At 38.8% G+C, this 17731-nt stretch overlaps 1 protein-coding gene across 1 annotated transcript in view; it reads left to right on the forward strand.

Annotated features, from left to right (window-relative positions):
• Positions 1-13776, forward strand: part of MYOZ2 (myozenin 2) — a 52050-nt gene extending 38274 nt beyond the window's left edge. Inside the window, exon 6 of the mRNA XM_004040322.5 lies at positions 11944-13776. Within this exon, the coding sequence (XP_004040370.1) occupies positions 11944-12178 (235 nt within the window). The 3' untranslated portion in view covers positions 12179-13776. The remainder of the gene's footprint in view (positions 1-11943) is intronic.
• The last annotated feature ends 3955 nt before the right edge of the window (positions 13777-17731 follow it).

A 17731-nucleotide genomic window follows, 5' to 3' on the forward strand; every position in this document is an offset into this window, starting at 1 on the left:
GGCTCGGGACCTGCAGCCCGCCATGCCTGAGCCTCCCACCCCCTCCATGGGCTCCTGGGCCGCCTGAGCCTCCCTGACGAGTGCCACCCCCTGCTCCACTGCGCCCAGTCCCATCGACCACCCAAGGGCTGAGGAGTGCAAGCGCAAGGCGCAGGACTGGCAGGCAGCTCCACCTGCAGCCCCGGTGCGGGATCCTCTAGGTGAAGCCAGCTGGGCTCCTGAGTCTGGTGGGGCCTTGGAGAACCTTTATGTCTAGCTCAGGGATTGTAAATGCACCAATCAGCACTCTGTATCTAGCTCAAGGTTTGTAAACACACCAGTCAGCACCCTGTGTCTAGCTCAGGGTTTGTGAATGCACCAATGGACACTCTGTATCTAGCTGCTCTGGTGGGGCCTTGGAGAACCTTTATGTCTAGCTCAGGGATTGTAAATACACCAATCAGCACCCTGTGTTTAGCTCAGGGTTTGTGAGTGCACCAATCCACACTCTGTATCTAGCTGCTCTGGTGGGGCCTTGGAGAACCTTTGTGTCCGTACTCTGTATCTAACTAATCTGATGGGGACGTGGAGAACCTTTGTATCTAGCTCAGGGATTGTAAATGCACCAGTCAGTGCCCTGTCAAAATAGACCACTGGGCTCTACCAATCAGCAGGATGTGGGTGGGGCCAGACAAGAGAATAAAAGCAGGCTGCCGGAGCCAGCAGTGGCAACCTGCTCGGGTCCCCTTGCACAGTGTGGAAGCTTTGTTCTTTCACTCTTTGCAATAAATCTTGCTACTTCTCACTTTTTGGGTCCACGCTGCTTTTATGAGCTGTAACAGTCACCGCAAAGATTTGCAGCTTCACTCCTGAGGCAGTGAGACCACAAGCCCACCGGGAGGAACGAACAACTCCAGATGTGCTGCCTTAAGAGCTGTAACACTCACCGCGAAGGTCTGCAGCTTCACTCCTGAGCCAGTGAGACCACGAACCCACCAGAAGGAAGAAACTCCGAACACATCTGAACATCAGAAGGAACAAACTCCAGACGCGCCACCTTAAGAGCTGTAACACTCACCGCGAGGGTCCGCGGCTTCATTCTTGAAGTCAGTGAGACCAAGAACCCACCAATTCCCGACACAGTAGGAGATGGGAGGTGGATGATAAAACCGAAGGAAATGTTTTCATTTATAAGAGAAGAAAATGATCTACAAATCGGTAGGAAAAAAACAAAATAGAGCTGGATAAAAAGGGGAAAAGCAATCCACTAATTGCCAACCCAAATACTGTATTTTAGTGCAGAGGGATGTATCTTCTTTGATGTAATTCAGAAAACAGAATAACTGAATAAATTCATTTCTGGAATAAATAAATACAAGGTTAATTGATCAATTTGTGCTTAAATCTAGAAATGTTCAATTGTAATCTATTGCATCTAATGGATAACTATTCATTCTTAAAAAACAAATAATGGGCCAGGTGCAGTGGGTCACACCTATAATCCCAGCACTTTGGGAGGCTGGGGCGGGTGGGGTTAGGAGTTCGAGACCACCCTGGCCAACATGGTGAAACTCTGTTGCTACTAAAAATACAAAAATTAGCCAGGTGTGGTGGCAGGCGTCTGTAATCCCAGCTACTTGGGAGGCTGAGGCAGGAGACTCGTTTGAACCCAGGAGACAGAGGTTGCTGTGAGTCGAGATTGTCCCACTGCACTCCAGCCTGGGTGACAGCGTGAGGCTCCATCTTAAAAAAAAAAAAAATTTCGAAGTAGTGGTTGTGTGACCTATGCAATTGCATGGGGCCCCACATTTATTTATTTCAAAGGGCCATGTTTGGTTTGATCCTCTGCTGTTTCTTTCTTCAAATTCCTAATAATTTCTGAACAAGGGGCATTGTGTTTTCATTTTGCACTGGGTTCTAAAAATTAGGTAGCTTGTCTGGAGCTTGAGCTCAAAAGTGAAGCAATGTGTTCTGACCCACCAGGTAGGCTAAGGTGTTTTTTACCCTAGGCTCCTCTGCACTCAGGACATTCTTCTCTTAGAGTAACTAGCTTATTCCATGTTGTATTTTTCCCTCATGTTTCACTGTCTTTGAGTTCATTGAGGTTAAGATCTACAATTTTTTCGTGCTTGATTCCCTAGCATGCAGCATTGTATCTAGACATGCTAAGAAATCAGTAATTTGTTGCATGAATACATGGGTGAATCAACCATTGAACAAACTTTTTTTTTTAAAACAGTCTCACTCTTGTCGCTCAGGCTGGAGTGCAGTGGTGTGATCTCGGCTCACTGCAACCTCCACCTCCCTAGTTCAAACGATTCTCCTGCTTCAGACTCCGGAGTAGCTGGGATTACAAGCGCCTGCCACCACACCCAGCTAATTTTTTGTATTTTTAGTAGAGACAGGGTTTCGCCATGTTGGCCAGGCTGGTCTCGAGCTCCCTACCTTGGGTGATCTGCCCACTTCGGCCTCCGAAAGTACTGGGATTACAGGCGTGAGCCACTGTGCCTGGCCCTGAACAAACTATTGATATACAATGGCAAGATTTTAAAATGATAAAATATCATCTTGAACATCTGAGATAAGAAGTGTTCTTTTGTACTGAATCAAATTCGAGTCATAAAGACTCCTCAGTCACTAAACCAGATAACAAAATATGGGACCCTGAATCATCTAGTGTGTAAGAGAGATTAATTTGAAAAAGAACTTTAAGAACTTAGATTATCATTCAGGTACCTTGTGATTATTAAACTTCATAAGGCATAGTAATGATGGAAACTAATTTATTGAGTGAGTACTATGTATCAGGCACGGTTTTAAGTGCTTTTCAAACTCTATTAGTATGGGAATTATCTTGAGCTCTTGTCAAAGTGCAGATGCCAATTCAGTAAGTTTAGGCTGTGCTCTAAGATTCTGTAGTTCTAACCAGTTCCCAGATGAAGCCAGTGCTGCTATCTGTGACCACACACTGAGTACTGGGAGGCGGAGGTTGCAGTGAGCCGAGATTGTGCCATTGCGCTCCAGTCTGGGTGACAAGAGCGAGACTCTGTCTCAAAAAAAAACAAAGTTTATTCTTTATTTCAATAATGCTTCAGTTCCACATACCAAAATGACGCCATTTTTTAAAGTCCATCAATCCCTTTGCTCACTGTTTCTACCTAGACAGATTTTGTAGTTCGCCATTATGATCATTCCATTTTACACACATCTCATCTTCCTCTCGTCTCTCTCCAAATGTTTTACCCAACTTTTAAAGCTCCAATTCTGATTAAGTCCAGAATCCATCTACTTTGCACTCATATTTAAGCAGCTGAATGTGGCTGGATAAAAAGACATAGTTTTGCTGTCTCCCCTTAAAGTGATTACCACAAATCTCAGCACTGCCAGACAATCCAACAACATTCTCTAGCAAATTCGGTCTGTGAACCTCCTAGAAGACAATTCACACTTTCTTCTCAACATGGGATGTTTCCACAAACATCCTATACCTCACCCTACTCCTCACTGTCAACCAATGGGATCACTTTTTATTTTTCAAAAAAAAGTGGAAGCAAATTGGAAGACACCTACCTTACCTTCTCATTATCAAATTTGCCAGTTGAGTACATTCGGAACCACGTAGCCTGCCTTTTCTCTTAAAAGAGCTGATGAGTTGCCTGCCTTGTTCCTAAAGTCAGCCTCTCTAATTGCATACTGATTCCCAATCCCTCTCATCCACTCTAGGGTTATCCTGCAATTATTCCTTCTCTTGCAGCATCATTTGTTTTTCTCTCTATTGGGTTATTCCTATCAGCATACAAACATATTAAAATGCCTCCCTTCTTTAATAAAAATATCTTTTCCCCAGGCTCTCTTCCAATTACCTCAAATTTCTATGCTTTTTCTTGACAGTAAAAAGTTCTTAAATATTGTCTGTATTTATTGTCTCTATTTCCTAATGGCACATTCTCTCTTGAATTCATTTTAATCAGGACTGCATCCCACCATTCCACTTAAAGAGCTAATCCCCATGTTGTCACATCCAATGGTGAATTCTCAGTGATCAATGTACTCAGCTTCACAGCAGTATGTGAAATGGCTGATCATTCCCCCTTCCAAGAAATAATTTTGTTCCTTGGCTTTTTGATCATCAAACTCCCCAGATCTTTCTCCTTCTCAGCCTTCATTGCTGGCTCCTCCCTTTCCAAACTCCGTATGTTAGGCACCAACTTCTCTTTATTTACACCCATTCCAGGCTGTGATGGTATGCAGTTCCAAGGTTCTAAATATCACCTGCGTGCTGATAATGCCAATGATAGCATTGGCAATGCCAATGAAGAGTTCAGCCTGAACTCTTCCCTGAGCTTCACTCTGCCACTGGACATCACCCATAGGATGGGTAACAAACATACAAAAATTAACATGTCAAATGAAACTTGATCTCTAGCTCCAAACGGGCTCCTTTTCAAATCTGCCTCATCTCAGTAAACTGCATATTTATATTCCCTGTTGCTCACATAAACAATCTAGGGCTTACCCTTAATTCCATTTTCACCTTATACTCTATACCATCAGCAACATCCTATTAGGTCTATTATTTATTTATTTATTTATTTGAGTTGGAGTCTCGCTCTGTCGCCCAGGCTGGAGTGCAGTGGTGCAATCTCAGCTCACTGCAATCTCTGCCTCCTGGATTCCAGTGATTCTGCTGCCTCAGCCTCCCGAGTAGGTGGGACTACAGGCATCCACCACCTCACCCGGCTAATTTTTGTGTTTTTAGTAGAAACAGGGTTTTGTCATGTTGGCCAGGCTGGTCTCCAACTTCAGACCTCAGGTGATCCACCTGCCTCGGCCTCCCAAAGTGCTGGGATTACAGGCGTGAGCCACCGTGCCCGGCTATTCAGTCTATTTTCAAAATACATTCACCCTAGTACAAACTGCCATCATTTCTTATTTTGATTACTGCAAAAGCTTTCAGACTGGACTTGGTGCTTTCACTCTTGCCCTCCTTTAAGCTGTTCTCCATAGAACAGCCAGAAAGAAATAATTTAGAAATGCAAATCAGGTCATGTCCCCTTCCAACTAAAAACTTTGTAACTGTTACACATAAAATACAATCCAAACTTGTTATCATGGCCTGGAAGACCTCACAGTGCTGGCTCCTGTCTGTCTCCAGCTACATCTTGCAAGGCTTTCCTCAAGCTCACCCAGCTGTATCCACACTGGGCTTCTACTGTTTCTTACATAATAGACTCCTTCTCACCTTGAGGCCTTTGCCCTTGTTTCCTTAGGCCCGAAATGCTTTCCTCAGATTTTCAGCAGATCATTCCTTCACATCTTTCAGAGTTTTGCTAAAATGTCATCTCACAGAGCACTTCCTGGAAATTTATTTAAATAGTACTCTTTCTCCTGGACTAAAATTCAACAGTGATATGGATACATAGAACAAACTCTCATCTACTCATTCTCCTTTATTTTTCTTCATAGCTCTTTTTTTCATTACCTTATAATATTATGAATTTATCTATTCCTTTCCTAAAAGTGAGTGTCCCTATCTACAGGGTAGGCACCCACAGAGAGCTGCAACTTTATCTGTTTTATTCAACATTATGATCTTAGTGTTTGTCTCAGTTTGTGCAGCTGTAACAAAATATCTGAGACTGGATAATTCATAAAGAACAGAAATTTATTTCCTCACAGTTCTGGGAGCTTGGGAAGTCCAAGATCAAAGTGCCAGCATTTGGTGTCTGGTGAGGGTCTTCTTGCTGTGTCCTCACATGGCAAAAGAAGTGAACACTGTGTTCTCACATGATGGATGCAAGAAGGGCAAAAAAAGGCTTAAGCTAGTTCCTTCTAGCCCCTTTATAGGGCACTAATCCATTCATGAGGGCAGCGCCCTCATGACTCAGTAATTTCCCAAAGGTCTCCACCTCTTAATACCACCAGTAAGGATTAAGTTTCAACACATGATTTTTGGAAGACATTCAGATCATAGCAACATCTGAAACAGTACCTGGCACACAGTAGGCACACATTAAATATGTATATTAAAAGGGGAATGGATTTTACTTAATGATTGGGGAATCATGTGCTGTGTATGTCAAGTAATTTACCTTTGATCAAGGTGGTGTTTCAGGCTAGCTAGTCTGACTCCTGAATCGCATCTCTTAGACTGCTCTATTTTATTTTTTCTCCAGTGCTCTATAAATTCTACCTTGTTTGCTTTTATTGCCTGTGGTGATCTGGAGGGAAGAAATCCTGTTTTAACTTCTACCCATCATTGTTGTTAGATCAGTCAACTGTATATATGAATGATATACCTAATAATTAAATTCAAGAACAAAGCAATAACTCCTGATTCCCACCTATGCATGGGAGGATGAGAAATATGTACTCTTTACTCCACTCTCATCCCCTGCCTGCCAGCTAATACTTGTTAATTTAATCTGCATACTACTATTTGCCTTTCTGTCATATAAATATTTTAAACTAGATAAATATTCTTTTCCAGGAATAGCAGCTTGCATTTGTATTTAATTTTCATGATCACATATATTTTTTTGAGATGGAATTTTGCTCTTGTCACCCATGCTGGAGTGCGGTGGTGCGATTTCAGCTCACTGCAACCTCCGCTTCCTGGGTTCAAGCGATTCTCTTGCCTCAGCCTCCTGAGTAGCTGGGATTACAGGCGCCTGTCTCCACACCCAGCTAATTTTTGTATTTTTTTAGTAGAGACGGGGTTTCACCATGTTGGCCAGGCTGGTTTCAAACTGCTGACCTCAGGTGATCCACTTGCCTCGGCCTCCCAAAGTGCTGGGATTATAGGCATGAGCCATTGTGCCCGGCCTATGACCACATTTTTAAAGTGGCTTTATTCTTATTGCCAGTACTTTTTATATTATGCTACTTGAGTTATTTATCCAAAAGTTATCTGGAATATGTCTTCAAGTAACTCTCTTAGGAAGGGAACACCAATATAAGTCCATGCATATCTATAATACATGTATATTTTTTACATTGGTACATGAATAATTACCTGGTCACAGTCTTTTCTCCACAACACCTATTCAATACTTTTTTGGTATGTAATGTTTTGGAAAAGATTATGGACAGCCTCATATTCGTTCCTTTTATACATTCCTTCTGGCTTCCCTCCCTGTATGGCTCATTATATTAAAAACATTAAAATTCTGACAAGGAATGTCCAGGTAGCATCTTTTTATTTTTTCTTGTTAACTTTGTCTAGTACTTGGTAACTCCTTTTCCTCTATAATCTCTTCTTCCTTCAACCTAGGAGAGTTGTTTTCCATATCTTTGGTTCATGATTGTGATCATAATGCTCTGTTTTCTTCCTCTGGAAGCTTGAATATCCTCATCTGGACTCTAGTTTATTTTACTTTTCATCATATTGTCTGCTCCCTGTGCATTCTGGGAGAGTTATTCTACATAATTTAGTATGCCTTTCTTATGAAAAATAACATAACATTTTATTGTCTTCTCAGTAGATTACAAGTTCTTTAAGAGTAAAAACCATGACTTTCATTTCCACTTACTTGCTTCCAGCATATTCCTGGAAAATAGTGGCTATTCAAAATAGCCATTTGGTTTCCTTAGATGGATAAAATATATGTGATGGAGGCATATCAACTTACTACAAAAACTATGGCATAGTACTGAAGAGGTGGAATTTGGAGGCTATCTTGAGGAGTATATATGTATTAAACATTCTGCAGGCAAGAGCCCAGAATTTAATACATACAGAAAAGAATGAACAACTATAAGTTACATACATGAAAAAAAGAACATAAATTTAGCAAATTTGGAATCTGATTTAATTTATATAAACTGAATTTTAGGAATGTATTATTATAAAACTGTAAATATTGCAGAGTTCAAACAGTACACTGAAGAACAGGGTATCTAGTAAATATTATAAAACACGACTTTATTGTTTTAGAAGTTTGATAGTAAATTTTCAAGTCAACATTATAAAATTTCAAATTTTAGGCTTCTGACCTAACCTAATACAGTATTCAGAAGCTTTTGGGATTATTTTCTCCACTGTGCATAATAAAAACTTTTTAAAAGAGGAAAGTGTCAAATTATATTGCAAGTTAAAAGCAACAGAAAACATTTCTCATGCCACTGAAATAATTTTGAAACAAAATGTGACACAGTTCACCTGCAGTTCTCACTGGCTATGGTAACTATTGTCAGCAACAAACATATTTAGCTCCTAGCAAATTGGCTGGATAAAGGATGTAATGCCTGATGCTTGAGTATAGTTGGCTTTACTCTACTTCCAGCAGTCTGAGTGCTTCTTACACAGGCCTTTCTAGTGAATTAAGTCTCCTTCTGCATCCCCAACCTGGATCATGGTACCTCAGGAAGGACAGAGTAGTTATCAGTCACAAAAAGGCAACTTCTAATAAGGAAGTTGCATGACACTGTAATACAATGGTCCCCAACCTTTTTGGCACCAGGGACCAGTCTCGTGGAAGACAATGTTTCCAAGAATGGGGGAAGGGGTGTAGGGGTGGCAGGGTGGGGGGAGATGGTTTCGGGATGAAACTATTCCACTTCAGATCATCAGGCATTAGTTAGATTCTCATAAGGAGCCTGCAACCTTGATCCCTCACATGCAAAGTTCACAAGAGGGTTTGCACTCCTATGAGAATCTAATGCCCCTGCTGACCTGACAGGAGGTGGAGCTCAGGTGGAAATGCTCACTCACCCTCCGCTCACCTTCTGCTGTGTGACCTGGTTCCTAATAGGCCATAGATGGTTGGTCTGCAGCCTGAGGGTGGGGGACCCTTGCTGTAACAGATGCAATGGGAATATACAAACGAAATTGAATATAACTTTCCTTTTTACAGACTAAAATCTGTTTGGGGAGGGAAAAATTTAATTGAAACGAAAGTAATAGAATCAAATTTGTAGCAGACTGTACATATTTATGTTTTAATTAATTCTTTAATAAAAAACACACAGAAATTAAGGTAGTCAAGAAAGATAGCAGAGTGATTGAACTATAAAGAAAATAAGATCTCTTCCAGGTTTTAAATAATCACAATATTAGAGAATCTATATAGTCTTGCCAGGTCCTATGGTACAATGCATTATATAAGTATATTGTAACGAATTACAAAGATACATCAGAGAGAATTCCAATCTTCTTAGAGTACAGTCTGGTAAGAAAAAAGGCAGACATACAAATGGATATAATGAAAGATATAAAATAGGATTGCAGGGGAGGTGAAAATAGAAGTCATGGAAACTTCGGAGTGGAAAGCTTACTTCTGGCTGTGGGAAATTGGGAAAGCTTCAAGAAGAAACTTAAGTATGAATTAGGGCTTAAAGGGGATTTAGAAATGCAGTTGTAAATATCAGCGTACTCCAAGCAGAGAGAGAGAGAGAAAAAAAAAGAGTATGAGTAGAGGCAGTGAGGTAGGAGAGCATAAATGCAAAGAGCAAGCAGTTAAAGGATGCGTGAAAGTGAATAGGGCAAAACCTGCATGATTGACCTCTCCACTGGGATGTCTAATCGTGTTTTCCACCCACACACCAACTCTGTTCTTTTCTGTCTTCTGCCAGCCAGTTGCTAAAACTCTAAAGGTAGGAGTTTTCATTGATTTTTCTATTTTCTTCATGGCTTTAATCCAATTTATCAGCAAATCCTGTTGACTCTACCTGTAAAGCATATCCTGACCCATCCACTTTTTTCCGTCTTTACATAAAACACCTGAAATACAAGTCATCATTTCTTGCTTGAGTTACTGCAATAGCTTCCCTCCTTCCACTGTTGTCTTTTTTTTTTTTTTTTTTTTTTTTTTTTTTTTTTTTTTCGAGACTGAGTTTCCCTCTTATTGTCCAGGCTGGAGTACAATGGCGCGATCTCGGCTCACTGAAACCTCCACCTCCTGGGTTCAAGGGATTCTCCTGCCTCAGCCTCCTGAGTAGCTGGGATTACAGGCATGTGCCACCATGCCCTGCTAATTTTTTGTATTTTTAGTAGAGATGGGTTTCTCCATGTTGGTCAGGCTGGTCTCGAACTCCCGACCTCAGGTGATCCATCCGCCTTCTCCTCCCAAAGTGCTGGGATTACAGGTGCGAACCACTGGCACTGTTGTCTTCTTATAATCTGTTCACACAGCAATAGCAGCCAGAATGACCCTTATAAAATGTAATTAGGTTATATAATCTCCTGCTTACCATCCTACAATGGTTGCCTTTCACATTTAGAAGGAAATCCATATTCCTTATTTCGAAAAAGTCCCACACAAGTTTACCTTTCTGTCCCCTCTTCCCTCTGCCCCACCCTCACCTGCTAGCCTAGGAACATAAGCCGCCTTTGTTTCCTTGAACACGCCAACATTATTTCTGCCTTAGGGTTCTTGGCATTAGCTATCCTGTCTACTGGAAGTGCTGATGTACTTTAGCCATACTGTACATGTCTAACTTCTGACCTTCAGATGGCTGTTTAAATGTCGCCTCTTCAGAGAAGTCTTCCCTGGTGATTCTATCTGAAGTAACTTTTTAGTAATTCAGTTATTCAATATTATAACACCCTATTTTAACTTTATGCATAGCTGCCATCACCATCAGATATTTTTGTATATGTTTATGTTTAGGGTCTCTTTCACTAGAATGTAAGAACTAAGACTTTGATTATACTGCACACTTGAAACTCTGTCTGGCACTGAATGAGTAATCAAATGCTTAAATCAAACAAAGCAAAAAAGTTATGTGGGATCTTGAATGATAAGATATAGAAGTTGGGCTTTATTCAGAAGACAAATGGAAGAATGCTAAGGTTTTTGAGGTAGAAAGATGCAACAGACATACTGCTTGCCTTAAAAGAGTTTATAATTCACAGATAACCCAAACAGATAATCCACATTCTTAAAAGGAGAAGCTCAATACAAAGCACCATTTCATGAGTAGCAAATGACTGACATAGAACAATTGATGCTGCAGGAATGTGGCTAAGAAAGTGGGCAGGGATAGTTTGAAGGAAGTTAGAACTGCAAGACTATAGGACATACCCAAGTGGAGAAGTCAGGGAGTAAACTGCCTCTCTTTTATTTTCCTTTTCTTTCCTCTTCTCCCCTCTCCCTTCCCCTCCCCTCCCCTCCCCTTCCCTTTCCTTTTCTTTTTTTCCTTTCGTTTCCTTTCCCTTTTCCTTTCCTTCTTTCTTTCTTTTTTTCTGAGATGAGGTCTTGCTATATCACCCACGCTGGTCTCAAACGCCTGGGCTCAAGTGATTCTCCTGCTTCAGCATCCCAGGTACTTGGGATTACAGGTGTAAGCCAATGCACCCAGCAGGGAATATCTTTTTTTTTTCTTTTTAGACAGGTTTCACTCTGTCACCCAGGCTAGAGTGCAGTGGCATGATCTTGGTTCACTGCAACCTCCGCCTCCTGGGTTCAAGTCATTCTCCTGCCTCAGCCTCCTGAGTAGCTGGGATTTCAGGCGCCCGCCACCATGCCCGGCTAATTTTTGTAATTTTAGTAGAGACAGGATTTTGCCATGTTGGCCAGGCTGGTCTCGAACTCCTGACCTCAGGTGATCCTCCTGCCTTGGCCTCCCAAAGTGCTGGGATTATGGGCATGAGCCACCATGCCCGGCCTAGAAATATCTTGAATAGGGGAAATATTGTTGGTAAAAGTACAAAGGCAAGACATGTCTGTAATGAGCTCAGTGTACAGGGAATAGATTAGTCCAAAACTAATAGTATATACAAAGGAACTTCAATGAATTTGTTATCAATATTTGGTTTTTCATAAAAACATGGTCTTTAAAGTAGAAATGCTTGCCTCAGAGGTCAGAAAATGACAGTCATTCATAGAATATAAGTAAGCCCATAAAATAATGAATTAAATACACCCATAAAATCATGCCTATAAAATTATGAAATTGTTTTCTATTTTGACAAATAAATTTGAATATTAATTGAGATCTGTTTTTTTTTTAAATTTCCCACAGGGTTGCCACACCATTTGGAGGTTTTGAAAAAGCATCAAGAATGGTTAAATTTAAAGTTCCAGATTTTGAGCTACTATTGCTAACAGATCCCAGGTTTATGTCCTTTGTCAATCCCCTTTCTGGCAGACGGTCCTTTAATAGGACTCCTAAGGGATGGATATCTGAGAATATTCCTATAGTGATAACAACCGAACCTACAGATGATACCACTGTACCAGAATCAGAAGACCTATGAAAAGAAAGTTGTATGTGCCACATAAAACTCTGAATATAAAAGTTGCTGTTCTACTATTTTAATTACTGGCAAAGCCACTTGCATTTTTCATTAGTAGCAACAATAGCAATTTAGTGATTTTCCTTTTCTGACATTCAATTTCAATCTCAGATCAAATACTAATAAACAATTAGAAATCTTACTTTAAAAAACGTATAACTCACTTGTCTTCATTCATAATTTTGTTTTCACCTGGTTTAAAGAATCCAGACATTTTATTGCAAAAGTTCAGATGGAAAAGTAATTGACAGTTTCACCTTTGTCTCATTTTATATGATTTATTGCAGGGTAAGTTTTTCAAGTGGAATCTAGAATCAAAATACAGGGAGAGATATGAAGACCTATTCAGAGTTTCATCTGGGGATGAAAGCTATGGAAGATGATGCACAAATGTTATTGATGGAGAAAATGGTTGGGTGTGTCCTTTCTGGTGACCATGAGAAAATAATATGTCTTGATGAAGTCTTTTCATTAGTCACTCTTAGAATTCTAAAGTGCTTTGCACTTTTCAATATGTTTTGAATCATCAGGTAATTTATTCTGGATGATATTCTCCAAAATTCAATTCAGTTATTATATTCATTTAGCATTAAGTCAAGGAGACTGAGAGACAATGACTCAAGGGACGTCATAGTACCATAGTTTTAAGGACCAAGGTGTGCCCAGAATTCAAGTTTCACAAATCCCAATGCTGTGCATTGATTATGTTCAACTTTATGTGTGCATTTTTAGAAGAGTAAGAACAAATAAAGTACACTGTAATATACATATAAATACATTCACGTTTGTGAGAGAAGGAAAGAGTAAGTAATTTGAATTGGCAGCTTTCTTTGCTAAATCTTTAAATTCTGTTAAGATCCTCAAGTAACTGGGGAGTACATGCTTTAGGACACAAACAAAAACAAAGGGCATGAAAGTATCTGAAAGCAATGTAGCACACATCTATCGTAATATATGTAATATATTGACATAAAAGACACAAATTAATATAAAGTTATAGTTATATCTTAAAATATAATTGAAGAAGCATATGATGTATAACTTACAGAAATCAGTATCAATTCCTCCCATTTCAATTCAGTTAAGACTTCTGTGATAGATGTTTATAGAAGAAAGAAATGTCTCATCAATAGAAAACTATCAGATAAAGTTTAGGAGATAGGAAGAAGGACTGTGTGTAGTAATGAAAATACCAAGTTGCAACACTACATATTTACAAAAAAAAATCTGTGTTTGTAGTGTGGAAGTTGGTGACTGTTTTAATCATCATCTAGACTTGTAAGTAGAAAAATTTTAAAAATTTGCTTATGAAAATATAACCCCCAGAAAGTAACAACGACAAAGTATTATATTTGTACATATTATTGTAGATAATTTGTATATTTTTAAAGATGTCTTAAGATATCTTAATTTTATTTATAAGTTTTGGTGTTTACCTGTTTTAAAATGATAATGTTGGCATCTGTGATAAACTATCAATGAGGCTCCCATCATGACACTTTTTGTTCATTTTAATCTTTAAAAAATAAAAATTAGGCATATTAATTATGCATTTTGATGAAATGGTTTAATTCTTTATTAACATCATGAAATGAGTCATTATTTTTAATGAAAATGAAATCTTTTTGCATTATTTCAACCATTTCCAAATATAAACTATATGATCACTGTCCCTATTCTGCCAACCACTGAAAGTAGAGGCCAGCAATTAAGTATGTTAGCTACAGAACAGTACTCCCCAGTATCATAAAAGATAATTTAAAAAGGAAAATCCTGGCCAGGTGCGGTGGCTCACGCCTATAATCCCAGCACTTTGGGAGGCCAAGGTGGGCAGATCACGAGGTCAGGAGATTGAGACCATCCTGGCTAGCATGGTGAAACCCTGTCTCTACTAAAAATACAAAAAAATTAGCCAGGCGTGGTGGTGGGCGCCTGTAGTTCCAGCTACTTGGGAGGCTGAGGCAGGAGAATGGCATGAACCCGGGAGGCGGAGCTTGCAGTGAGCTGAGATCACGCCACCGCACTCCAGCCTGGGCGACAGAGCAAGACTCCGTCTCAAAAGAAAAAAAGGAAAATCCTAAGTGATACTTATTTTTTTAAAAAGATTAGGTAGAAAAAGAAAAAATAACCCTCTGTTCACTATTTTATTTCTTTCTTTCTGGGAAGTGTCTATTAATTCTAGCTCAGCTGACACCTTTAGGAAGGCCAGCATTTCACTCTGGTTGTTACATAATTCAGAATTCAAAAGGAATTTTGAATGGGTTTTCCATTAACCTGAAAAACAGCTAAATCTTTCAAAGTCAAAAGAAATATGATAGTCTCTTTAGTACAACAGAAAGACCGTGACATTTTTTCCACCTGCTTTTGTATAAATAAGATATGGAAAAAAGGAGAAAAATATTTTTTAAAAAGGTAAAAGAATAAAAATTTGTTGCTGGAGTACTAAATGTCAGACACTGTAGTCATTTCCTTATAAAGGCAATTTAATATATTTAATATTGCATTTTCATAATTATTCTGTAAGGATGGCATTACAAATAATCTCAATTTTATATTGAAAAGACTGAGCCTCAGAGAACTAACATGACTTGAAATAAGCCTAGCTCATAATTGGAAGAACTTGGTGAGTCTGGCTCTAAAGTACATGCTCTAAGAACACATGGTTCATAACTTTTCCTAGGAATAGAGTTCAGCCTTAAAGTATTTAGACAAAATAATAAAAATTCTCTGTTATTTTAATTTTGAGCAAATACATCTATTCACTGAGTAATTTTAGAGTCACTATCCAAAGTTATACAGGCATTCATAAAGAAACTGAACTTTCAGACTGTGTTGAAAGCAAACTAAATAAAACAGCAGTATGCAGATTTAATTTTGAAATTGGAGAAACACAAAAGTGCACTCTGATTAAACCTGCTCATTTCTGCTCAGTATTGTTCACCTGTTTGATCTATGTAATCTTCCTTTTCTAAGGAGAAAGAGTGGGAAAGCAGGAGAAAGAGAGTTAAGAAATGCATGACATAAGGCTGAAAGAAATCATCTAGTTAATAACATACCAAAACCACTCCTTCAAAAGAAAACATTTTCTACTTTTTAAAACATTAGAGGAAATTCTCTCAGATTTCATTACACTGTTCGATAGACTTCTGGGTCATGAAATTATATCTTCTATTTTAAGCCAATTTCTTCTAATATCATTGGCAGGACTGATGATCAACTTGCGAACTGCCCCCTGGATGATAACTACAGCTACATTAATAACCAAAGCTATGATTAGAAAGACTGTCTTTGGCTTTTAACTCTCCACTTCCTTTCATCATTTCTCAAACGTTTTATTTTTCATCTCATAACTCAATATTTAAGAGGACTTGACAATTAAAAATAACTAATTATTGGTTATTACAAAATCAAGCCAAATATAGACAAAATTTTTAGTCAAAATGATCATTTATTGCATCTACTTTAAATTTTATATCCTATAAATAGACCCATTTATAAATATTTTAGCAGCTTGGAAGTGGAGGGAGCCAATTAATCTTGCAAAGGCTAATATGGAGCAAAATGTCCAGTCATGAGTATGAAAAGAACACCCTGAACTTTTCAACTAAGGGCACAGCTGTACCAGCAGGCTTATTAATTCTGGAATTTCTTCACTCTGCTGCTTATGCAAGATAAAACTTACATGACATAATTGCAGTTTTTCAGCCACAACTGTCTTTTATTAAGCTTAGAAAAGTATTACTTTGTCCCTTTTCTTATGAAAAATAATTTTGCCCTCCACACTCTATTCTGTAGGAATAAGGGCTGTTCACTTTCTATGAAAGGCAGAAAAGTGCCATGCTTTTACCAAAAGACAAGCAAAGGGAATCCATTTCAAACTAACTGATCAAAGCACACTGCAAATATATAAAATAATTTTTTAAAAATTATAATGCCTTTTACAAGTTAAACTTTCCAGAACTAACAAAAAAGGAAGTAAAAGTGTATAAGAATTTTAACAGCTTAAACTAAAATGTTATTAAATAAAAGTAGGGGTTCTTATTTGAATTTCTTAAATGGAGGAGCTAGATTGCAACCCTGGATATAAATTTACCCTGACTTCTCAATGTAATGTGATTTCAGTGGGAAGATTTGGTACATAAGGGCAAAGAGAGAAAAAAAGCTATTTGAAAGAGCTTATAGTTCAGATCAAAATAAGAATGTGCTTGCTATTTTGTATTATGTAATTTTTTTTTAAGAGACAGTTTCTTATTCTGTCACTCAGGCTGGAATGGAGTGCACTGGCCCAGTTATAGCTTACCACTGCAGGCTCAAACTCCTAGGCTCAAGTGACCCTTTTGCCTCAGCCTCTTGAGTAGTTGGGACTATAGGCATGCACTACCACACCTGGCTAATTTAAAAAAAAATTTTAAAGGTAGGGTCTTGCTATGTTGCACAGCCTGGTCAAGTGATCCTCCCACCTAGGCTTCCCAAAGCGTTGGGATTACAGGCATGCACCACCGAGCCAAGCCTGCATTGTGTGATATTTTGAAAAACATTTTAATGACAACTCAGGGCAGTGGAGATGTTTCAGGAAACAGGACTGGAAAGTTAGAAGGAAAAAAATATAAAGTAAATGTCATTCCCTATTTTGAAATTGCTCATTAAAGAAGCTGCATCACTAACAAAATAAACATAAAAGAAGGGGTGTGGATAGGGGTGAAAGGAAGGCCAGAGTGAAGTAGGCTGGAAGGAAATACAATTCAGGCTGTACAAAAGCTAACTGCGTTATTTTATGGTTTCTGAAGCCTTTTATTCACCTCTTTTAAAGTAATTTTGGTCTACATAGACACAATTGTTTGATGTGGATTGTTATCTAAATAGATACTCTCATTACATTTATCATCACTCACAAATAATATATTAAAGCAATTTTATTTAAAGAGTCTAGCTTCACAGTAACAAATTTACATGCTGATTTACCACAAATCAATGAATAATCTCAAGCAATTTACTTCACTCTGTAAATCACAGTTTTCTCCAACTATTTATATGGCTCAAACATCACCTCCTCCTAAGACCTTTCCTGACCACCCTTATTTAAAAGAGCACACTTCTAATACCTTATTGGGCTTTTATTTTTCTTTACAGCACTTATTACTCCCTAATGTGTGTTAGTTCAGATCCTCTGAGAAGCAGATGTCAAGATGGGATTAAACATGCAAGAATTTTATTAGGAGAAATGCATGTGTGAAAGAAAATGGGGAGGGAATCAAGAATGTCTTGGAGATATATATATCCACTATGTACCCACAACAATTAAAAATTAAAAAAAAAGAAAAGAAAGCCTGGGAGAGCAAGCAGGCCTAAAATGGAAATGCGTACAAGTGTTCTAGGCTGTCATGCAATTTCAGGAAGATTCAGCAAGGCTGTTGGGAGATCCTGAGCCAGTCAGCCATCCTCAGAGGGGTCCTGTGTTTCCTAGAAACAGCCTACCTTAGTGGCACTGTCACAGTCATTAGCTATGAGTGGCCT

This window comes from Gorilla gorilla, chromosome 3 (genome assembly GCF_029281585.2).
Source record: "Gorilla gorilla gorilla isolate KB3781 chromosome 3, NHGRI_mGorGor1-v2.1_pri, whole genome shotgun sequence".
Lineage (NCBI taxonomy): Eukaryota > Metazoa > Chordata > Mammalia > Primates > Hominidae > Gorilla > Gorilla gorilla.